Source organism: Pavona decussata, unplaced genomic scaffold, assembly GCF_977016875.1.
Source record: "Pavona decussata unplaced genomic scaffold, jaPavDecu1.1 SCAFFOLD_61, whole genome shotgun sequence".
In the NCBI taxonomy this organism is placed as follows: Eukaryota; Metazoa; Cnidaria; class Anthozoa; order Scleractinia; family Agariciidae; genus Pavona; species Pavona decussata.
Window position 1 is genome coordinate 2,777,461 of NW_028145482.1, and position 25,025 is coordinate 2,802,485.

Here is a 25,025-nt window from a genome sequence, read left to right on the forward strand (position 1 = left end):
CTGCAAAGGGGTCTACGTCTGTCGTGTAAGTAGCGTTTGTGTGCGTCTTGTGTTTACCGTCCTTTTTCGATTTTATCTGTCGTACAAAGTAATCAGCAAACTCCTGGAAAAGGAACAAACAGTTCAGTCAGTGTGCGAGTTGAATAGCTGTCACAAAAAAATATGCAGAACTAAACTACTGCTGTAGTTTATCTAACCCCAAGCGAAGAGCAGTCAACAAGGCCTTGTTCAAACGTCAAACTTCTCATCTAGCTGCATATTATCGCACATTGGTCTGCCTTCGTCATTCAAGTTCTCAGACCGGGTCTGTACCACCTGAGACCTGCGACTGTAAGGAGTTTGACGTTTGTACATCCCCTCATTTCACATTTTCAGCATGACTGAAGTCAATACTTAGCTCTCAACGCTCCGATCCAATAATAATAAACGCAGCAACCAGGTGTAAAATCATTTAATTTACGTCAGTTTTAAGATAAATGCACCTTGGAAAGGTCTTCGAGTGACATTAAAATTTGTAAGAAACCTACTGATTATTTAATCATTACGTTTTCTGGTGATCTTAAAAAAATCAAAATTCTTATCGTTAAATCGTTTTCGTGATCTTTTCTGTGTACTTTATTACCGTGCATGTGTTTGTTTCATTCTACGATTGAGGCAAAACATTTGTCCAAGCGCGTCAGTTGGCAAGTTCAGCAAAGGTCGTCACACAACAGCTTTGCACGACGGAATAGTGTAGTAAATACGATTGAAGACTTAACGTCACTAACGAGGGACTAAAACGTTCTCGATTGCCTTTCCCGGGCAGGGGAAGGGGGTGATGGATTCAACGATACGTTAATAGCACTACGAAAATATGTTACTCTCAAATTTATCACTATTTACATTTTAAAATATTCGATTCAAGTTACTTTGTGTATTCATTAAGCTTTCATTCTAATATGTAAAATTTATATTCTTGAAACTCGGGTAAATTTTGTTGGTCGTTTCATCCGCACCAAAAATAAACATCTCTGGCAGGCCATGGATGTCGCGACCGTCACGTGGTCAAACTAGCTGACGTAATGTTTCGCCAGTTTCAGGGGCAATTAAAAATAATTTAAAAAATAAATAAACAATAAATATTATTCTAATATGAAGCACATTTCTAAGAACAGCTTAGCTGTTAACGAAAGAAATAAAATTTTCATTATGTTAGATTCGACTCTTGTCGTTAGCCGACAGAGTTTAGAGGAAGACGTTCTGAGAGCTTGTGTCTCGCTGACCAGAGTCAACGCCAGCACAATTTTGGAAACAAAACTCCATGCCTTTTATGTCGTGTAGACCATAACAGATTGATAGACCAACACGACCAATAAAATTCTTAAACGTTGTTTCGAGGATTATTTCCTTTGGTCTTTTGACCAACGCAAATTGAATAAGAAGAGAAATTCCCTAGCTTTTCGTGGCCAATTAATACAAAGCCATTATGGAGGAAAGTCACAACAGACGGTTGTTGGCAGAAAGATTCTATTACTAACTCCGTTTAGTGCCTGGAATAGAGCCCACTACTGTAGGATCGAAAGCGTCTACTATCTCTTCCTCCTCATTCACTACGTTGGATCATTCAGATATTGTCAGATTTTTGCCAGTTCTTGCCTGTTTCTTCATTTCCGAGTGTTACCTATTTCTTGATCAGTAAAGTAAAACATAACGTTTGATGGGTAAAAGTTAAAACTATGGTAGGAGTTTCTAGAGCACGATCTCTCATATAAAGGGAGACGAGGACAGAGTCGACAAACCTCAAACCGCGTGAGAATGAAGCTCGCCTTCTGATCCTCAAAACGTCACCCCACTAAACAACTGTGAGCTAAAGCGCTGCGAATAAAGCAAGCGGCCCTGACTCGAGCACGAATCCAAAACCTGCACTAAAAAGATTAAGGTTCATGAACACGAATCCTAATGATTCTTCGTCGCCTTCGAATGAAATAAACATACAAGGCGATGACAGCCAGAGCTATGACCGAGTAAAGAATCAAGCACATGCTAGTATCGATCGAGCTCAAGCCGATCACACTGAGATGAGTGACAAAATGGCGCTTGCTTACAGTGTCAGTGTCCTCCAACTCGGGAGCATGGTGCGCTGACTGTTTCTTGATCCTAATGTTATCCACGCCATAATGATTCTTCAAAAATTCCAGGACCACTCCTTCGTTCCAGTGAACCACTCCGTCGTCGTTAGAGCCAGGATGTCGACACTCTTCGCAGAGATCTTTGGAAGGAAACTGAATCTTTGGGTGTTTTGGATCTTCACTGTGATCTCCGGCTAGGCGCCTGTTGACTTTGTTGTGGCCGCGCCACAGCCACATAATCGCGTCGTTGTGCGAGTTAACCTCTTGTGAGAGATTTGCAGACATTGCCGTGAAGTGCTTTTTACACTCTTCGCAGCTAAAGAAGTGCTTGATGTACTCTCGAATGCGTAGAAGAACCTCCAGCCCCGTTAAATTATCTCTGGTCCCACAGTTAACAGTCAGCGTGTGAAACAAAGTCCACAAACCGCAGGGATAGCCGCGAAAGTGTGGCTCACTGCCTGCACAACCCAGCCATTTGGCTTTTTTGGGCAGAGGACGACTATTTGCCTCCGATTTCCTCTTCAAATTCGCCTGCAAATATCAAAGAATAATATTAGCATCATTTTGTGGAAATGACATTTAGAGCTCTTTTAAGAGAAATCACAATCAGCAAGAACAACACGATGAACCAATCAAAACTCAGAGAAGTCCCGCCTTAAAGTCCCGCCTTATCTATGTGTAATTCCACCAGACACAGCAACAACTGATCAAATAGACCCGTATTCGAAAGCCAACCTCGTTCCCAGGATCTCTGGGACGTGAAGAAGAGAGACCCTGGCAACGAGGTTGAGTGAAAGGTTGAGAAAATTGTTACGACAACTTTAATTTCGAAGGAACACAATCGCTCCCCTATCCCTTCACCTCTTTACAATGTTCAGTCCGTGTGTCCAGAAAAGTTTCTTGCATGTCACAATTTGGATTTGGGGTTAGGGAGGGTTTCCCAAAATCTGAAAGCCTGGAGCAGTCTACCACCATCTTCGCTATTATCACGTTGGTAAGGGATGTCTGGGGTACGATACACAACTAAACACATTCTGACAGAACTTTGGGGGTTAGTTAGCCACTAAGGGACCCATTATATGAGCCGGGCAGGCTCAATTTGCTGAGTTTCAGGCCGATGCTGGCTTATCTTGTGAAAAGTGACCCTAACAAGGAGAATGGATCGAATGATTTTACTTTCGTCAATCCATCTTTTGTTTGTTTATTTATTTTTATTTACTTATTTTTTTAGATTCAAGCAGCTTTACGGTTTGCTATCCTTTCATGTGTCACATAGAAAGAGAACGATGGACTTGCTGATGAGCCATTTTGCTTGAAGACGGAATTTAGTCTTGGGACATTACTGACCCGGTGAACGCGATTATGTGGACAAATCTCAGCCCTATTAGCGGGGTCCCAGCAGCCCTGCATCGGGATCCTGACTAGTCGAGCTGGTCCGGTTCCAATGTAATCGCAACGTCGAATTTTGTTGTGCTTAATAGACGTGCCGAGATCTCGGCAAACCGTGCCAGCCCGGATCATGTAATACGCATCAAAGCCACCGTACAAGCCTACTATAAATACAGGGCAAAACAAAAAAAAGCAAAGCTATTCCAAGAGCTTTGCTTTTTTTAGACTCCGGCGTTATCTAAGTGTGTAGTTTTTGTATTTTGAAATGTATTACTTGTTTATGTCTTTACTACTATTGTAAGGAAGGAGATAAACTTGAAAGGGATAACCTCTTATCTCCTATTCAGTTTTACTTCAAATTGTGATGATTATTATTGGACTCTCATACCTGTGCTCGCTGAACAACGTAGATGTACTCCGACCTGAACAACGTTTTACGAGGAAGAGGTAGCTTGTAATACAAGTTGTTAAATACCTCACCGAGGCTAAGTTTGCCTGGAAAACACTGCATAAAATATCAATACACACAGGTTAGATTTTTGAAGGTTGCTTTCTCTCCCGGCCCCACTCAACAGGGTTCTCCATTACACGTGTAAGCAGAGCTTACAATTTCACATTTCAATTGGTATCTGGTCAAATTGAAAACAGATACCCAATCTGGTTCACGGAATCTTTGTCAAGTGATGGCAGTCTGTTTTGTCACGTGGCATGAGATGGTGAGACTCACGTGACAAAATGTCACGGTAGGGCTTGACCTCTGAAAGTCTCTGTTTAGGTTGGGGTGGGGGGGGGGGGTAGGGTAGCTGGCACTGTATCTTCTTCTAAGGGTATCTAACATCTCAACTCACAACATGACACGTCGAATCAGTAACCAGAAGATATGTCCCTCCCCTTTCCATATACTTAGACATTCTTAAATCATAACATATAGTTGTAATATTGGATTCGAGAAATGTTAAAAATAAATTAAATTTACTTAAATTACAAGCTACATGTAGCATTACACGCTGTTATACACTTACAGCAAGTAGGATAAGCAATTTCTAACTTTTGGAAAAATGCAAACTAAGTCAACAATGCTTCTCATCTACCCACTGCAAAGATTATGTTACATGGCGTTACAAATGCTTGCCATGTATCGTAGCGAGTTCATGACTTCTAATGAAAATTTTGTTGCAGTTACCTTTTTCAAGACAGTTGAAACACTGCAATAATTTGCAATGACAAAATGTTGTGCAAGAATCGTCTTAAAAAAATTTTGCTGTGTAAAACATTGCCTTAAATGGCATCTGAATAATAACTGCAAGTAACTATGGTGGTTACCAAAAATACAAAACCTACCGCCAGTCAGAGAAAAGCCATTGAAATTATTTTGAATTCTCACAAGATTTCTGTTGCCTTGAATTTTGTCAGAATTCAAAATGATTTCAGTGATTTTCAAGGCTGTTGCCTAGGAAAAATTTCAAGATGCCCCACATAGGGCCAAAAGCTGAGAAGTGAGAAGCCCAACATGTGAAGTGTTAGGTGCTGCTGCAAAAAAATTTAGGCACCCAGAGCATTTTCTTGGCTACTGGGCTCCTGTCAGGCAGCAGCCTTGGGTTTTTCTTTTATTGACGTCCACCAAAACACAACTCTAACCGACTCTATTGAAGGTGGTAGGTCACATGTTATTGGTAACCGCTGTACAGTTGTTACCGTCACCTTTGCCAGCATTCCTATGAAATTCCTGAGTGCTAAGTACTCTCCACCCTGGATAATTGTCTTGGTTGCTACTTCAATGTGTAGCATGTACGACAGGGCACTTTCTAGGTCTTGCATATACACCTCAGAACTGTTGTGGATAAACAAGAAGTTTTAAACCATCGATATTGCAATTCTCAATCAATGAGTGGTTTATAAAAGGGGTTAGTAAGGAGGCTGTGTTTGATACATGAGCAACTGCCTGATTGACTGACTGACTGACTGACTGACTGAGTCAATGACAGACTCACTGACTGACTGACTGACTGACTGACTGACTGACTGACTGACTGACTGACTGACTGACTCAATGACTCACTGGTCAACTGACTGACCGAATCACTGACAGATGGACTGACTAACTGACTGACCGAATCACTGATGGACGGACTGACTGACTGACTGACTAAGCAAACAACTGAGTGACTGGCCAACTGACTCTCCAACAAACTGAGTGACTTATTGACAATCTTACAGCCAGTATGGATGTCTGAAAGAAGACCAATAGAATAACCAACCGACCAGATAAACTACTGAACCTATCGACCAAATGTTGGATAAAATTAATCCTGTTGTTCAATGTCAGTAAATCAGTCAATGGTCAAGAGCTAACCTGCTTCCAGCTTCTTGTTTTCTCTGGTCCTCTTTTCCATGAAGTGTCTTGTAAAATTCCATGGCTTCAGTAACAGCTGGAAGTTCTATTACAGGCTTCTCCACCTGACAAACATCGTCAAGGGCTCTTTTGAAACCGGCATGGGTTTTTTCATCGCTGTAGCAAATTAGAAACAGCATCAGATTATTACTGGGCTTAATTGACCACTTCTCCAATCTAGATTCCCTTAGCGTGTGAGCAAGCTACTGTTTTGCTCAAGTGCTTAATGCAAGCAATGAAACTCTAACAGACAAGCTGGTGGGGGCTTTAGGATGTTCCAAGTCCCCAAATGAGATGTAGTTCATGTACCAACATGGCATCTACAGACCATGCAGCCTTGGCTGAACTAACAAACTATTGTACCCTCATCCTGGTGAATATATTCTAAGTCCTGCTGCCAATAATTTTTTTATTCATGTACACAGACCAGCTGAAAGACTCACAGACTGACAGCTTACAAATTGAAGCTTCAAACTCACAGACCATTACAGAGTGCAAATATTGGACAACCCTCATAGGTTGGAGTAGATCATAATGTTTTAACACAAACAGCTTCTGGACAGCTTACCGTGAAAGCTCTGTAAACGTGCCTCTTCTATGCACCAGAATTAGTGATGGAAACCTTTTGACTGCAAATTTTTCTACAAGATATTTCTGTGGAAAAAACAGTAACATTAATTGATTACTGATGGTTGTCCAGATTATTATCTATGTCCAGGGCTGTCTGTCATTAAATTTTGGAAAAGTTGGCTCCACAAGGAAAGCAACCAGTAAGCAAAAATTGGAATTTCCAGAGGGGTGGGGGAAGTGCAAACCAAACAACTTTATCATGCAAAAAGGTTGGAATCTGGACCATTTGCTGACTGCTTTAGGAACAATACTTAAATTGGCAAATTGAAAAACCTTTGTAACCCTGTATGCTCATTAAAGGTGATTACAAATGCAACAACTTGAATCTCAGCGGGATAATGTTTGGCTCACTGACACCACCCCAGGCATTGAGATAAAATCACTATTGTCAGGAACAGATAGTTTGGTTATTAAAATAAATGAAGAATTATTAAAATTAAAAACGGAGGTGGTTGGCTGCTCATTACATAAAATTAATATACCGGCCTTATTTTCCGGCAAAACACGATTGGTTTTGATTTGGATTCCCATTGGATTAGAAAGTGGCGCAAGTTTTGTTAACCAATCACAGAGCGTAGTAATGCAAAACCAAAGCAAATGCGAAATTACTTGCGACACTCAATTGAAAACCGCTCTAAACCAGATACTGAATCAGTTACATAAGAAGTAAAACTATCACTATCTATGAGGAAATTGGGCACACTAAGCACTTTTAAAAACTCTATGTGGAACAGTATTTTTAAAAGTCAGCAGTTTTTACATCATTTTATTCTGTAAATTAGTTACACGCACATTCAGTCTGTTTTCTAATTTTTTAGTAATTTTTTTTATCCAATTATGTTATTCTTAATTTATTATATTTTAATTTTTATCTTGTAATTGTTAGGAGGGCCAATTGTTTGTTAGTGTTTTAATCCTATTTTGTGCCACCCTCGATAAATAAAGACTTTACTTACAAGTTTATCAACACATTATCAACAGTCACACTCACATTTTTACTTAAGACTCTTCTCACTCCCAAATGTTGACATTTCATAAAGTCTAAAATAACCTGGAGAGAAAAGACACCAATTTCAGTAACTTACAATACTCACAACGAAAAAAGCTGACCTTTTGAAAGTTGGCACAAGAAAATATCATTCATCTTAGTTTAGAACTTAAACTCACCTCTCGACCAATATATGATGTTGGCACCTCAAAAATCAATGCTAACTCATTGTATGCAGTTTTGCCCTCCACAAACTTGGTTAAAAATTCTTTCCTATTGAAAAGAATTTAAAATAAGTGCTCATTGATCAGAAGCTATTAGAGATTGGTAAAAAACAAACAGAATTTGCTATTTGTTACATGTATATGACATTTCTGTGGTATTTACACAGCGCTGACTTTTTTTATTATTATTTTAAGGACGGTCCCGACTTCTGTTACTGCGCATACGTTCTGTGCATCTCAAGATACTTGGCTTTCCTATGGGTGGTGCCTACTAATACAGGAGAAGTATATGGAGAAAGCAGAACTTGGTATCCAAAAAGAAAAATTGGAGGGTAACCATGCATTTTTCAGAGATAATAAAGCTTCAATTTTGGGGAAAAATGCCATACATTGCTTTGTATTTTAGCACTTTTTAAAATTATTGTTGTTGATTCCACTAGCCCTTGCTAAGATCTGCTTTTCCGGCATAGTCATAAACTGGGCAAAAATACTTCTGTATTGGTAGGCACCATCCTTACGTAATGAATTAATGAAGATCATGATGATGATGATGATAATGAACACTCCCACCAAAGGTTCCAAGGAGTACCCCCAGGCTAGGTGACAACCTTGGGGGGGGGGGGGGGTGCCTTACCCTATTGGTAAGAAATCTGCATCCGCATGTACCAAGCCAAGATTCTTCTGAAGCTCAGATACCTTTACCATTGCATGAAGGAGATTTAATAATGTCTTCTCTCCTGTTTAATTCAACAAAGTATATTTAATTAGATTTACATACATATAGCTTTTTATTACTAACTGCACGCCAAACAAAAAGTCTGCACCCAATGACTGAGTAGACTTTACTGGTGGTGTTAATGCATTTCTGTCCTCACATTATTTCCTGGTGAAGGGTCCTCTCACAAAAATCCCAATAAAAGTGTCCATCAGGCATCATAAAGTCAAGCTTTTTTTTGGAGGTGGGGGGGGGGGGGTCCAAAAAATTATCCCAAAGAAGAGAAAACGTCTTGTAAATTTGGTGCCCTGTATGTAAAAAAAATGTCCACACTAGGAACCTTCTAGGCCAGAAAAGAGAAGAAAAGGACTAAAAAAGGTCAGATCTCACAACAGCTACACTGGAAATATAAACCAACTGAGAAACATTCAAAATAGAGAGTCAAATGTAAGGGCAACGTTAATTAAAAATGACATACCATCTTCACATGTACCTCAGCTATTTATTACAGTGGCCCCCAGACACAGAGATCTAACTTTGAAGCACTAACTTTTCAAGCTTCATTGTGTTTTTCAGTAAGACCACCTGATTAATAAAGATTGTTGTTGTTGTTGTTCAACAAAATATTTTCAACTTCCGACACAGAAGCTAGTTGGAAATTTTAAGGGGGCAGGTTTAAAAGTAGACTGGATTTTTTCCAGAGGAGTGGGGCGGGAGGGGGGCACTGGCAAACCAAAACAATTTTCTGTAGGAGGGGTATGAATATTTTCTGGAACAACAAAGATACTTTATTGTCAGTAATTTTTCTTTGTTATAGATTATAACTGCTTAAAAATTTCAAACCAAAAACAAATTTAAACAACACCTTTCGTAAGGTTTGTAACATATAACAGGTTTTGTTAAATCACCCTGAAATCTCTGAATAAAAAGACAAAAAAATTCATCCTAACTTTTACAAACTCTGCAAAAAAGCTATCTTCAATCATCTAACAACTCAAGTAAGAAACATTTACAAGTCAGACAAGAATGTCACTTGAGAATAGTTGCACAACTAATGTTAAAGAAAATGTTGTTGGTGGAAAAGAACTAATTAATAGTAGATATTCCTAGAAACATACCTTGAAATGTTTCCCCTAAATCAGTACTAGAGGCAGAAGCATTGAAAAACTGTTTGAGAACAAACATACAGGATTAATCATACATCACACATTCATTGAGTAACCTCAAATCAAGCATTTGAGCATTTTGAGACACTGGATTCAATACTGAACACAAAAGAGAATCAACACCAAAAGAGCTTAAACCAAAAAAAACAAGATTCTAAATAAATATAAAGCAATGATCCCTTCCCTTTACATCTCACACGCCCAGACTTACGTTGACTGTCTCTGGAAAATTAATGCGATCTTGATTATCATAAAGTTTGGTAAACTTTTGCGTTGAATTTCTCCTAAAACTTTAACTGTTAATGATTTGAGAGACTTTTTCAAACACTTGAAAGAGTGTTCATTCAATTTACAAACACCTCAAAGTTGGTTTAAAAAATTCAGCTGCGTTTCGTTTTTTTCCAACCCACCTCTCAATGTTTGGAGATATGATGATCCTCATGTTTGATATCTTTTACTTCAATATTATATAGATGCCTTCTAAAATGACACACTCTTGGATCAGGATTATGGTTATGGTAAATAAGGATGATGCAAGGAGAAAAATACACTGGGTAATTGAACAGTGTAAGAATTTGACTAATTTTCAAGCTTTCCAACAAGATGATAACAGGCAAACTGAGTGAGGGTTAACCAAAGGAGTGGACTCACCTTCACTGTAGGATAACCTAGTATGTTGTAATGCACACAGATGGCAAGATTACGCTCCTCAGCACAATCAATAGCAGCAACATGAATGAGTTGTCTCCAATCTGAAATAAACATTATGGATGCATTAATTTTGAGGTACAATTAACCCTCCATAAATTTCCTTATCTGGAATTTATTTTTACATTTACATTTACATGTTATTTGGTCGGTAAAATCATTAGATATCACACCAACCGTACAAATGAATAAAATTAGCAAATGAATAAAATACAGATATATCAATATATAAAATAATGATATAAAAGTCAAATAAAGAAAACTATATAAATTATATACTAATACTTAAGAAAAGCTAACAAGCTATGTTTAAATATTTCCAAAGAGGTTGACGAAACAATGGCCTCTGGGAGGCAGTTCCAGTCTGCTATAGTTTTTGGGAAGAATGAAAATTTAAAAACGTCTTTTAAAAGCACCAAGTATCCACAGGCATTACCATCAGGTGTTTTAAAATTCACCATTATTTTGATTTTGGAGTCTGATTAGTTTAACCCTTTTATCTTGGGGGGGGGGGGGGGGGGTACAAAGTGCCCATGCAGACTTTGAACATTCACAATGTTTCCTATAGTAGTAAGCAAACACCACCAAACTTTGCGACCCTTCCTAAAATTTATCTGGCAATAATTTGGCATCTCCATTGCTTGAATGCCATGTTCCTCAAAGAGGGTTTTTTTTAAGTCGGTCTATAATCCATACATGAATGGATATAGGCAGCTGTAAGTTTGCATATAGTAGGATCAACATTGTTAAAAAGAAAAATAATTTTAGAATTATCATAAATGGGGATATTTCCTTATTATGTCTTTGAAGAACTTTGAACTTAAATTATCGTAAAGGTGGCAATGGAGTATAAAATGCAATTCATGTTCAACTTCATTTAATTGGCAGAAAAGGCAAATTCGGAGATTTTCTGGGGTTTTGGGTATTGTGTGTCTGTCAGTTTCAATCTGTAATCGATGATTTCAGGGACAAAATTTATCAAGAAGCTATAAGAATCAAATGTCCTTGTCCTTACACTCAAACTGAGAGTTGCTATCTTGAATGATATGTGTCACAAATTTACCTTTCTACAGTAAAACACCAGACTAAACCACACAAACAAACTTCAAGCTTCAAGGCTAAACCAAGGGAATAGCATGTGGTTTATTCTGGTAATTTTCATGGTTGGAAAGCATTTATAGTCAGTCAGTACCTTGACAAAGAAAATGTTTTCATCATTTAAAAAATGATTCCAAAACCACCATAAGGAGAAATTTGGGAATGACTAATCCTTGGACTTGTTTATTTAAGGAAATTCTATTTACTTAGCTCATTAGAGCAGTGGACATTTAATTATTGTTCACCGTCTACCATGGTAACAGTATTGAACCAACAATGAACAGTATGTCCTTCCTCATATAAAGCTAAAGTTGCATACATGTCATTTAAGAATATTGCATAGAAAAGAAAATTGAACATTTAATGGAGTAATAATAATAAACTGGCCTAGCATTTTCTTAAGGCCAGGTGTTTGAGTTGTAACTTTAACGCATGACTTTCTTATGTTTATTACGTAAATTGTCGATATTGCATTACGGCCTTAGTATATATCTGTACAGCAAGGTAAGGAAAATTTACGTCAAGAGTCAAGATTCTCAATAACTGAGCGTATTAAGCGTTTCGTTTCAAATTCCCTTTAAGTTTAACTGTGCATGATTAATAATTCACGACACAAGGTTAAGCGAACCACGAACCGGACCTGACGTTAGAGGTACAATTTTAGATCTTTCCGCCGATCCTTTCAAAGGAAATTTATCTTTGTGTCCTTCACAAAGAAACAAATAGAAAGTATCGGGAAACAAAAAAAGAGCCAAGCGTTGAAATCTTTCCAACCTTCGCTGCCCGATCACGTCTTGATATCTTTGCGATTTCATTAAAAATATATCACATCTAAACAAAGGATCATCGAGTAGATGCAGGCCCTTATCGTTACTCTCCTGCCGTTTTTTCCCCTTTTCTTTACCTTCCAAATCAACATAGCTCATTATCTGAGACCTTTTTAAGCTTATCGTTCCCTTACCTTTCGACATCTTTGCCAGCTTTTTCCATGTCGGAGCGAAGGCATGACAGTGGCCGCAAAAACTGGAATAAAACTCTACAAACCACGCCGACGGGCTATTATGAATAACATTGGAGATTGTGTTGTTTTCTAAAAGAACTATATGATCCGCTGTTGAATATAATACGCCATAAGAAAACCTAAAACAGAGGTAAAAGACACAAATTACTAGAAAACATCTACATAAGCGATCGGCCATTTTACGACTTCAACCCCAGAAGAAAATACTTTGTGATATTGTACCGCTGGTTGTCTCGTAGGCTCAAGACTGGAGAGATTCTTCCGGTTACTGACAAAGCTATTGCTACCTGTCTTAATTTACTGTTCATTTTACACAAACACTTACAAACAGACAAGTAGCAAAGTAGTTATGTCCCCAGGAAAAAAGGAGCAAAAAAACTAAAGCTTACAAAAAAAAAAACTACAACAATTTGAAAGAATACACCCACCTGAAAACACCTATACAACTAGGGAAAGAGATAAGACATTTATCCATATAAAGATATCAATTAATGGTTTCTACAAATAAGGCTCAATTCTATATTTGTAATAAATTTAATTTATAACGTCAAGGAAAGCTAATAAATTATTCTGGAGTTTACTTCCGTAAATTTCGGGTAGTAGCGCAAAAAAAGCAGAAGAGCGTAGTTTAATGTTTTCTTTAATGACATCAGATGAAGATGATACTCGAATAACAGTTATCCAGTGTCAGGTTAAGATGAGACAGTGAATTGTGAGTTGTGTTAAGCCATTGCAACATCTTCTGAGTGAAAGACACAATGAAATGGCAATTTATGAAGCTGTGGTTAATCGAGTCAGCATAACCGCAATAAATGCAATCACTGTTCTCCTTAATTTTACATCCGAAAAGCTCCTTTTTGGTCACGATGACACTATCGTGGAACTTTTTTTCTTCACGTACGTCTTGTGAACTGAGCGAAAAATTTCTTTCTAGGTTATTTTGTATGGATTGGTCGATTTGGTCCATCATTTAGGACCAGAGTGTAAGTAGCCTGTGGGCAGGCTACTGAGTGTGGGTTGGATTACGTTTGGTGAACAAATACAGCTGTAAGAAGCCAATAAAGTCTTTTGATTTAGCAGTCAATAGGTTTATATTATTACTTTCATCGGGCCGAAAACATGTTAGTTCGCAATTAATGACATATCCTTCAGAAGAATGTATCAGTCCCCTAGCTCTTACGAGTAGACGGTTTGGACTAGCGCTGAAAACTTTGGAGTACTAAAGAAAGTTGGTATTTTCCAAAGAATATTTAGATTTACAACCGAAGAATGGAAAAACATTTCCATCAATACCTGAAAGGTCCACGATCCTCCTAAATTAAATTATGCCATTTGTTTCTTAATCCTAAATGCAGTAGATGATCGTGAAATGCATTCTGCGTGCAAAATAACCCTGCCCTGTGTCTACTGCCACAATCAAGAAAAGAAGAAAAACAAAGGCAATATGAAAATATGTTGCAAAGTAAAGTTTCAGAAGAGCTGAGGTCATCACGGAGGGGGGAGGGGTGGGGGAGTCATCACTCTAAGTATCGCAAAATGAAAAACAGGCTTGACATTCAATCCATGAAATGGTTTGTTTATTAGAAGGTAAAAGAAGAAAGACTTCATTCGCTCGTGTACTAGATTGCGCATATATTCATCAATCTAAAATCAAAGCAGAAGCTAAAACGTGGAAAAAATCGCAAAACTTTCAATTTGCGTGATATACGCATTCAAAACAGTACCGGTAAGCACTCGTTGTAAATATTAATGTGTGAGAAAATTACCTTAGCTCGGACAATAGAGTGCCAAGGTCATGGGATGGAAACTCAGGTTTTCTCTGCAATCTTAGAAGTTGACTCGACGGTTAAATAATTACTCCTCACCTTTCACTCTCATCGGAATCATGTATGAAGACTGCCGATACGAGTTCAGAGCCAACCTGGCAACTCAGGTAGCGCGCGTCATTGGCCGTAAACCCATAAACCCATGTACGACTAAATTTGGTCGAAATAGTGTTTAGTAGAGTTAACAACACAGGCTGTGTTGGCTGAATTTCACTGAAAAGAACAGCAGCAAAGCCAGGTAAAAGGTTCGGAGAACGAACAATTCAAGTTCTGTGGAAATGCCATCCTCGGAGACCCAGGGGCAGATAGTTGGGTCAAGAGGAAGTCAAAACGGGTAAAATTTCCTCCTGACCCAACTCTATCTGCCTCTTGGGTCTCCGAAGATGTGAAAATACAAGCCATAGGCGACTGTCTGCACTGCTGGTTTGAGTTTCTTCAAACTTCGCTACTTGTGTTTTTTATTAATTCTACAGAATCAGCCAAATGTGTTTTCCATTTCCTTTGATGTTTCTTCAGTTATAGAGTGCTTTCATTCACTAACCATATTGGTTTACTGAAACAAAAGGAAGTATTTGTATAAAAGTAGAGTTCAATTCCCAGATCGACCCAGAGGTCAGCCGGTTTAGTTTGGGACACCAACATGGCCGCCATTTCTTTGTTTTGGGACACCAACATGGCCGCCGTGACGTCATGTGAAAAATCTCTACAAAACAACCCATAATAGTCTTGATGGAATATATAGTATAGTTTTATGCAATCTGAGTAAGTATCGTTATGTGAATATGTGATAGCGATAGTCCTGTAATGCGCTGATATAGTTTTATATGTACAGTGATAGTTGTATATGTACCTACATGTTCATACCCTTGATTTCCTCTTTTATACAAATTTTAAAGAGATAGAAGATGTGAACATAAGGTCAACCTATCGTCTCCAATTTGCAACGTTTTGAATAAAGTATTCAGTGTTGTTGTTGTCGTTATGGTTTAAAAAGTTTATCCCGTTTCCATGGAATTATAAGAAAGCGGCTTCCAACCAATCAGAGTGGGCTCTAACTAAAGGTTATGTAATACCATGGCAGTTGAAGTCACGAACAATTTCAAATCGCATTGAGTTATTCTTTAGATTCCATTAAAACAGTGTTAGTATAAATTGTTAAAATCTCCGAGTCATGTTCTATTATGAGCCGGAAAGTCTACATACCTAAAAAGACTAAAGAAAGGAAAAAATTGAACAGTAGAATTTCAGTCCTTTCTTCACATTTCAATAATTACCCGATCTCCTTGAAACATGTTTCGACATGTTACCCTACGTCCTGTTTAAAAAATATTCTTCAAGAGGTGCCAAAATTCTGAACCTTCCTAAACCATAAACAACTATTTATGGTATACACTCCTTTAAATACTCACCGGCTGCAAAATCATGGAACTCCCTCCCAGACAACATCAGGACACTTGTTACTTTAAGTTTATAACTGACTTTTAACGACAACTACGGCAACTAAACTTGTGTGACCGGCTGTCGATTTGAATATACAGCAATTTTAATGAAATTTTGTTCAATTTTTGTTCTCGAAGATATTAGCCAATTGGCAATCAGTAAATTAGAGTTTAAAAATAAAGTCTATGTGACTATATGCATGTGTAAAAAACAGTTCACACAGTATCATTACAAGCGATCAGTTCGAAATTTCTTCCACGTAAGGTAACCCCACTTTGAAGCAGAAAATCGCGAATAATTCGGCTACTTACTAAGATATACCATCTTCCTTCATATTCGTGAATCAGTTTTACAACTCCTAACTGGACAAGGTCGTCAACGCTCTCGGCAATTTCCAGAATTGAAACTCCAGGAAAACTCTTAGTTCTTGGACCGTGTTGAGCTTTAAATCCAAGTTTATGCAAGCTGTCATCTGTTTTGTTTAGTCTTTCGTGGGAATGCTCAATAACAAGAATAGTACTACGGTCATGTGGGGTTACCCTTGGCAACATTTTAATCTTCTTTCCCGTATTTTTGTCGCCTTCCGTGCGCTTCCCTCTTATGTCAGCAGTTTTTTCCTCAGGGCGCTTTTTGAAACTAGGTTTCTTTACCTTATTCAAAATCTGTGGGAAAAGCTCTTCTTCTTTAACGCCGGATTTCAAGGCTTCGTCGACCCATCTCGATGACTTTTTCTTCTCCATCGATTCGATGTCGAATATTCCTAAGCTGCTCGTCTGAAGCATTTTCAAGAAATTAGTGTTCCGTTCTGTAATCAACGGGTGTGTTTTCGATCTCGCATGGAAGTGACTCTGTTTCTTAGCTGCAGAGAGCGCAGATTTTTGCTCATGGCTTTCTCCAAAGGCTTTGCTTTTTTCGGATTTGTTACTTTCTTCTTCAAGCGTAAAAGTCCTTTGTCTGGTAAGAGGCTTTGCAAAAGATACCGTTTTATTTTTATCGTGAGCTTTCAGTTTTAGTTTAGAATTCACCTTCAAATTTCCGTCATAATGATGGCTGGAGACCGCTTTGCCTTCGTGAATCGGGAACGAATCAGAAGCGTGAAGTCTTTTCTCGACTGTAGAATCAGATTTGTAATCAGTAACTTTGATATTATTTTTATCTGTGCCACATCTGTTTCTCCTTCGAAATTTTCCCTTCTTGTTTTTATTTTTCTCTCCTATAGTTCTCACGGAAGTCTTGTTGCCATGCCGACCGTGAGCTCTTGCTTCGTGACGAGGAAACACATCGATGCTTGAAAGAAACCGAGGCTCTTGTTTGTCGAAATCCACTGAATCAACTTCACCAAGAATTTCCGATAAATCTTTTTCGTCAATCTGGTATTTTCTGTCACAACCAATACAGCCTTTTCCGGTGCATAAAATATTCCCAATCTTGGTGAGATGAACACGAGCTTTCGTGTACAGCGGTGCCGTGGAAATAAGCTCGCTCATCCTTCCTAACTTAAGCTTGTTTGGCGTTAAGACGATTCACAATCTTCACAGCGGATGTGGTCTCAAATTTGAAATAAGTCGACATTTAAACTGCCAAGTTTTTCCTTTCTCTTTTAGAACCTCGAGATGAAAACACTAGAACTCACTAAGATCTACTTAAATTTGCATTTTGGCGAAAACCAAGTAACAATGTTTTTCTTTTTCATCGCTTCTCGTCATTGGATAAAATTCTCACCTGCTGAATAATTGAAATTCACTTAGGTGTTTGATTGGTTGAATTACAGTTTATATGTCAACTGTGTTATTGGTCTCCGGAATAACACTGTCATGTATGTTAACACAATTCAAATTGCGAAGAATTAAAATTTTATCGAGTCTGATAATCAAAAATAAATTTAGTCACTCAAGGAGAGTATACAGTATGCAGATGTTTGGTACCTTAAGTAACGACGACGGCGATGGCAACGCCGCAAAACAATACGTTTAATGAGCAAAAAACAATCGCTCTGTACCTGCGTTTTGAATTTTGGTACATTTTTTTGTCGTCCTCAGCAAAACAACAACATGAAATAAACAAGATTCAAGGTTTTGTGGAGAACGTGAGCACGCGAAGGGGAATTTTTCATTCTCTTTTTTAGCGCGAACACCAGGCATACCAATTTGATTTCTGGGTAGTAGTTTCTGGTAGCCGTTTTTCTACAAGTTGAACATGATGAGTTGAAATAATCGCGAAGGAGCGCAAATAAAACGAAGTAATATTTTCAAGTGACGTTTTCGTTTACGTCACCGTTGTCGTTGCTTAGTTCCATATTCTCCATGATTAGAAAAGTGTTTGTCCGCTTAAATTAAAGGCAGAAATTCTTTGTTGTATGTATCTCTGTTAGTTCAGTAATAAAAAATAAAAATAAAAACTGCAAAAAAAACTACATGAGTTCCTGTTAAAAGATTTTAACAGCCGTTTACTTTAATTTCTTCCTTTTTTTGTTTTCTTGTTTTTCATTTATTTATTTATTTATTTTTTATTTCAAGACAAATACATCCGTACAACGGACAGTACTATTTCAAACAAATTTAATATTTTTAAAACAAGTACTTGCTTATATAGGGCTAGGATTTTTTTGGCAACCTTTGAGGTGAAAAAGACAAATAAACATTAATACATATATATTTAACAATTAGACGGCGAGCTGGAGGTTTCTATCGGCTGATAGTTGGCGAGGGGCGAAGCCCCGAGCCAACTATCAAAGGCGATAGAAACCGAGAGCGAGCCGTCTAATTGTTTTAGCATACCTCAGTGATCGATCTATGAAGCAAAAAATCTTTTTATTTCGTAAATGTTGATATATTTGTGCAATGATGCATGCTAAATCGTGCGTGCTCTGACAAACTGCCGTCTATCGATCGATAGACGGCACCTGTGTAGCCAATCAGATTGCACGTTACGCGATAGTCGGTCACTGAGGTATGCTAAATATATATAATCATAGTAATCCGCTCGCTAATTGCGAGGTTATTTCATGCAACAGATCTTTACGATGATCATATGTGAACTGAATATGGCTTTTTGAAAAGTAAGAACATTCCCGACAGTTTGTTTCACGTTACGTATAAGATGAATGGGTACCATCAGTAGTGATTGTGTCTTAAAGTACACACGAGTGACCACGAATGACCGCGAGTGACCACGAGTGAGAATAACATGACGTCATTTTTATCAAACAGTCACTATTTAACCGCAAATTGACCGTTTTCGGACACCTAAATAGGTCCAAATTTGATACTGAAGACGTTTCCGAGAGACGAGAGGGGAACGGATGGGGGGAGGGTTGTGGGATATGGGGTGGGGTGGTCTGAATCTACCTCCTCCCGTTACCTTTAATCCCACCCCTCCCCCCTTTTTTGTTGACTTTGCCTTCTGAGAATTTTGGGACTACATAATGTAGTTAGGGAATAGCCATTTGCTTAGATCTGTTTCTCTGCAATAACTACTAGTGAAAAATGGAAAATCGCATTAAAAATAACTATAATTTTAAATATGCAACATCTGTGGCATTTGCATTTTTAAAGGTGAAAATAAAGCCTTCCAAATGCTTGTACCTAGCATAAAGGACACCCGGCTAAAGCTTGGTAGCAGCGGCCTGCATGTAGCTCATGAATACGCCCCGATGTCCGATGTGTTATAACTGCGATAAAGCAGGAAGACTGTTGTGTTTATGTACTTACCAAGTGAAATAAGACTTCTGGAATCGAATCAGTGGACTTTTGGTTTGGCGCAGCGAGAACCGGGAGGAGTATGAAGGACCTGGGGGACAAAAAGCTTTTTATCTCTCGGGGGGGGGGGGGTGGGGGGTACTTCCTTATAAGAGGCTAATGGGGATGTGCCGCTGGATGGGGTCGCATTTTCACGACTGGATTGACTAGAATGGGGTTGCATTTTCAGTACAGTTACTAGAATGGGGTCGCACATTTTCGGATTTTTGGGGTAAGAAAATTCTATTAAGTAGGGCTTCAAAATGGTCTCGGTTAAAAAGTTCAGAAAGTTGTTGTTTATTAATGTAACAATCACCTCGCATTACATTCCGTTCTTGAAAGTGGATGCATAAATAGAAAGTGACTTAGTTGGGATCACGAAAATTACATTTTCCCAAAAAGTGACTAGGATGGGGTCTATAACTGGCCACAAAATAGACTATAATGGGGCAGGGGCTCTGAGAGGCCAGTGGCAAACATGCCCAGCAAAACTGAACCAAAGTACCCCCCCCCCCCCCCCATCCCCGGGGTATCTCTACCCAACTACAAATAACCAAATTTTAGAGACATCTGACATTTCAATTTCAGTGAACAAGAGCGTGATTATGTGATACAAAATATTGCATCACATAATTACGCTCCTCTCTAGGATTTTTTCGCTTTCTTTGAATGAATTAAACTTAACTCCTTTCTTACAGTTCTATAAATAAGCGTTAATCATCTAGTGCCACTTGTACGTGAAAAGCTAGGCACAAAGGCAAGAGCAAAAAAACGATGAGTACTGAACTTTGGGTTGGCAACTGGGTAGCCAATATCTAAAGTCGAGGGGTGACCCTCCTTTTATGTAATATGAATTAAACGAGGGAAGAAAGGGGTCAATTTAAGACCAGTTTGTAAGGCTTCTTTTATTTACAGGATTAAAATCATGGTAAAATCTTTTTTTCTTTATATGTATTACCTTTCATGAAGTTCAATTGGCTGAAAACGACTTGGTTCCAGAGTTTTCCAACAAATCAGTTGCTTGTATACTTCGTTCCTAAACGATTGCATTCTGATGGCATAAATGAATGGATTTACTAAAGAACACGCGTAATATAGTACATAAACTGTCCAGCTAATGTCAAGTTGTGCCCTTTTGGACAATTCATTCCAAGCGCCTTGTGGAATGAACGAGTAAATAGCATAGGGCAAAATTGTCAGTATAGATACGACTGTAACTATTAATAAGGTAACTGAGAGTTTCATGTCTGAAACAAGTGCACCACAAGGCTGGCCAGAAGGATATCTTCTTACTTTTACTATAATGACAACATAAGAGTATGTGAGTACCAGGAGATTAAGGATAATGTATATTGACCATGTGTAAAAACGCTTTTCATCTGTTAGAACAGATCCTATGCAAGCAAAAAGGAAAGACGAGAGCCAGCTAGAAATTATTGCTTTAAAGTAAACCCATTTCTGAATTAAGCAGTGCCTGAAAGGGAAAAGTGTTGCGTGTAAGCGCTCTAAAGAAATTAGCGTAAGATTACAAAGGGAGGATAAAAAAAATATGTCGTAAAATATTTTGATACTGATGTGCTTCCAACGGTCACCAGGTCCAATTCCCGCATCTATACAGAATAATTCCAAAGGTCCCGATACTGCTCCCACCAGCAAATCAGCCACAGTCAGGTTTATTATTAGGTACGTAGTGCGCTTGCGCAAGTGGTGACTTCTTGCAAAAATGACGAGGGTTAAGGCGTTGACTAAGAATATGAAAATAAATTCAACGACACGAACTGCAAACCAAATGGCACCCTGGGAATCCCCAGAATGATCTTCACAGATGTCATTGGTCATCCTTATGTAAAATATTTTGTTAGCTTCCTCTTGCTGTAATCGTCCTTATTTTTCTGGCGAAGACTGATAAAGAATTAAACAAAATTAGTACTTTAAGTGGGAGACATAATATTGAGATGAGAATGATATGATATGAGAATATTTTGTGGATTTTTTCTCAATTCTCATCAACACCACAAGTTCTATTCTCTTTTAACTTCCGCTTAAGGGTAGAAGACGCGGAAATATCACACGTGTGAGACATGACAGGTGATAGGTGATTCGCTCTTTGCAAAAACGTGAAATTAAACAAAACAACAACAAAATTCTTCTTCTTTTTTTTTTTTTTTTTTTTTTTTTTTTTTTTTTTTTCAGTATTTCAATCTTTGCAGTGCCAGTTGAGGAAAGGTTTGATGAACCAATAAAAATATTGCTCATGGGTTCTTTATTTTATGCAAATTGAAGCAATTATATTACCGAAACGATGGATCGCGGTGACCGCTTGCCGACAGGTATGTTCCATCTTGAGTCGAAAAATAGAGAAACAGGAACCAACGTTTTAATTAAGGTATTTTCAGTATTTTGCTTAAATGTCTCGTTCAGCAGCTTCAGTTTCACTTTTCCAATAAGTAACTTTGAAAATCATTGCGTTGTTGTCGTCTTCAGCTTCAGAAAGACCAAAATTGAGAAACAACATAAGATGAAATGTTTCAAGGAGACGCGCAGAAACGCTATTTTGTTGCTGGCGGTCCATCTGTTAAGCGAAGCACGCAGATGTCAACATAAGACTCATAACAGACTTTGTACACATTTCCCCGGACAATAAAAACATTTCCGTGGTGTATTTCCCACTTGGTCTTATTATTTGAACACAAAATGTTCGCTAACAGAAGTTGCTAAATGTTTTCTAAAAACACTTGGCGAGTACTTTGTGGGTGAAAAATACAGATAAAAAGGAAAAAGAGAAAACGCCATTTCTATCCGTTTTTTTCTTGTTGTAGCACACTCACTCACCTCTTTTTTCTGTATGTTATCGTGCTCTTTAATTAATGTTTACCAGCAGTCGATCAAAACTACTAATACCCTAATTTCCCAACATCAGTTTTTGCGGCGTCAACGCCACATCACGCTATTCATTCCTTGTTGTTCTCCAATTATTGCAATGCAGCAAACCTACCCAGCAAGTGAATTCGAAGGCGACGGCGCCTCGAGATCAAACGAGAAAGGAAACTTGAGCTGAAACTTTGCTGCCGTTTTAATGTTCATCTTTGTGGACACCCAAAAGATGGTTCGTTTCGGTAGGATTTCTGCGCAATTGTCAGTTAAAACGGTGCTTTTTCATTAAATGGCACCTCAGTCACTCTGGGACATATATATTCCCAATTGAAAAAAATATATCTATGTAGTTTTATTAGTGGGAACATTTTTGGGTTGACCCCTGTTTTCTTTTCAATATGTGCCTTTTTTTTTGTCTTTCTTTTCGAACAACATGTTATGTCATGTTCTGCGGAACAAGTACAGCAAGGCAGCGAATAGCGTCTGTTTCCCAAAATCGATCGCTGTAGGAAAAAGAACCCTGGGATTTTGCTTAGTTTTTTATTGCCTAACCCCGCACGGCTTCCTCATTTGGCGTTGTAGTAGTGAAAAGGTTCCGACCGACAAACGACTAAATGTGCCAAAACACACCTTTTGTTTAAGAAGTTATCATCGTGTTAAGTAGTTTCGGCATACATAATTCTTGCTTGTCAATAAGCTATGTTTTCATCTGCTTGTAAACTGTTTTTCATATGGAACCATCATCACATCTGTTGTGTTAGGATACACAAATATCTTCCCTCCAGCGAAAGGTTTTTAACGATCGATCGACTAACACTGAGAACCCGCCATTTTAAGTATTTTGCTTGAATTTTTTTTTATAGGGTAACCCCGCACGGCTTCTTCATTTGGCGTTGTAGTAGTGAAAAGTTTCGGATCGACAAATGAATAAATGTGACAAAACGTACCTTTCGGTTGCCGAAGTTTTCGTTGCCAACGTCTTCGTCGCAGCTTCCCAAAGTCTCACGTACAGAAAAAAACCGGGGAAAGTTATTGTGAGAATTTGTGGTTCTCCTGTTTGGTATCAGGGTTCAGATTGTAAGACATCCAGCAACTAAAAATTTCCAAACTACCAATCTTTCAGCCCGTCATTTTCTGTCAAACATCTAGTTAATCTTGTGAGGAAGTTATCCTTATGTTTAGTATTTAGACATACATTAATTCTTGCTTGTCAATTAGCTATGTTTTCATCTGCTTGTTAATTGGTTTTTCGAAGGGAACCGTCATTATATCTATTGCTATCAATCAGCCACTTCGAAGTCTTCACAAATGACTTAGTGGCTCAACTGAAACAAGAATTTTCGCCGCACATTTTATATACTTATCATTATTTTACCCACTAATGATTGAACGGAAAATATCATATTCAATCATAGGAATTTCCAAACCACCAAAAGAGAAATTGGTCTTACAGATGCACAGACCTCGTTTATGAAAAAAATAATTTCCATTCCAGACTGCCAGTTATATTTACTCACCTCGTTTTATGTTTCCCAACAGCAAATCACCAGAATTCAACTTTAATATACTAGGTAGGGAAAGAACTTTAAAAGATGTACTCCCAGCCAAATTGGCAATGATTTTAGCCCTTGTTTGCACAACTTGCAGCAATGAAGAAACAATTCAACAATTCGGGTAACGTAGTAGTTTCTGATCATGTTATCCAGTTCATTGTAGAATATCTGCACAGCTTCAATGTTAATAATTCTGTGCTTAAAGTGTATATGACGCGAAATCTTTTATTAGCTTATTAGGAAGAGCTTTAAAATAGGGAAGAATGGTATTTCTTTTATTGTAATAGCATTCTTGGTTGCCGAGTTATTCAAGATTTAGGTTTATGCAAAGTAGAGGACTTGTGTCGTCACAAGGTGGGCACAAAATGATGTAAAATAAAAAAAAATGGAATATCTCTTAAGCCTTTTTCTGTTTAGAACTGAAACTTTGTAGAGTTGTTATAATCATCACAAAGTTTCCTGGTATGATCCACTGTGACATTTCCATGGCAACACAATGGGCTCCAGGCCCTCACCATCCAAAGGATAAAATCAGAGTTTCCCTTCCCAAGAAGCGCTATTTGCTCTTGATGTTTATTCAGTGGGTGTGAGCGAATATGGACATTACACAGCACAAGTATAAGAAATTCTGTTTGACTGTGGAGCAATAAATAAGGCATTTGTCATTTTGGGAAGGTAGAGGTCTGGTTACGAGTACGTTGCTATGGTGACATCATAGCCACTATCAGAATGTGTAGTTCTGTCAGCACATCAACCCTGCAAAATGTCAACCCTGTAGATGTAGTATTTGCACAGATATTCCAAATTTTGTGATTTCCCTTCATTTTGTGCCCACCTTGTGACGTCACAAGTCCTCTACTTTGCATAAACCAAAATCTTGAATAACTCGGCAACCAAAAATGCAATTGCAATAAAATAAATGCCATTCTTCATCATTTTGGAAGCTCTTCCTAATAAGCTAATAAAAGATTTCGCGTCATATACACTTGTGCTTAATAACGTATTATTATTATTATTATTATTATCATCATTATTATTATTATTATTATTATTATTATTATTATTATTATTATTATTATTATGAATTCAAAATCAAAAAACGCTTTCAAAGAAAAAATTAATTGAGGTGAAATGGAGAGGATTGCACCTACTGTTT

The 25,025-nt window shown here is 38.0% G+C and overlaps 2 protein-coding genes across 2 annotated transcripts; both read right to left on the reverse strand.

Annotated features, from left to right (window-relative positions):
- Positions 1 to 436: 436 nt before the first annotated feature.
- On the reverse strand, positions 437 to 12,647 carry LOC146479089 (sulfhydryl oxidase 1-like). Its single transcript, XM_085111346.1, has 11 exons — positions 12,380 to 12,647; positions 10,264 to 10,364; positions 9,565 to 9,613; positions 8,366 to 8,468; positions 7,687 to 7,780; positions 7,511 to 7,570; positions 6,458 to 6,543; positions 5,851 to 6,006; positions 5,199 to 5,328; positions 3,886 to 4,002; positions 437 to 2,639 (listed from the first exon to the last, which is right to left on the reverse strand). The coding sequence occupies exons 1-11, from the start codon at positions 12,615 to 12,617 to the stop codon at positions 1,914 to 1,916; spliced, it is 1,860 nt and encodes a 619-aa protein (XP_084967472.1). The 5' UTR covers positions 12,618 to 12,647; the 3' UTR covers positions 437 to 1,913.
- Positions 12,648 to 14,016: 1,369 nt separating this feature from the next.
- Positions 14,017 to 17,336, reverse strand: LOC146479090 (uncharacterized). The gene has a single exon (XM_085111154.1). It carries the CDS (start codon positions 17,190 to 17,192, stop codon positions 15,921 to 15,923), a length of 1,272 nt encoding a protein of 423 aa, XP_084967280.1. The 5' UTR covers positions 17,193 to 17,336; the 3' UTR covers positions 14,017 to 15,920.
- Positions 17,337 to 25,025: the final 7,689 nt, after the last annotated feature.

Coding starts and splice junctions, on each gene's coding strand:
- LOC146479090 (XM_085111154.1), bottom strand. CDS start 17,192: ATGAGCGAGCTTATTTCCACGGCACCGCTGTACACGAAAGCTCGTGTT.
- LOC146479089 (XM_085111346.1), bottom strand. CDS start 12,617: ATGGCCGATCGCTTATGTAGATGTTTTCTAGTAATTTGTGTCTTTTAC. Junction 7,781..8,365: donor GCAGATTTCTTACCAATAGG/GTAAGGCACCCC, acceptor TCTTTTCAATAG/GAAAGAATTTTTAACCAAGT. Junction 7,571..7,686: donor CATCATATATTGGTCGAGAG/GTGAGTTTAAGT, acceptor TTTTCTCTCCAG/GTTATTTTAGACTTTATGAA.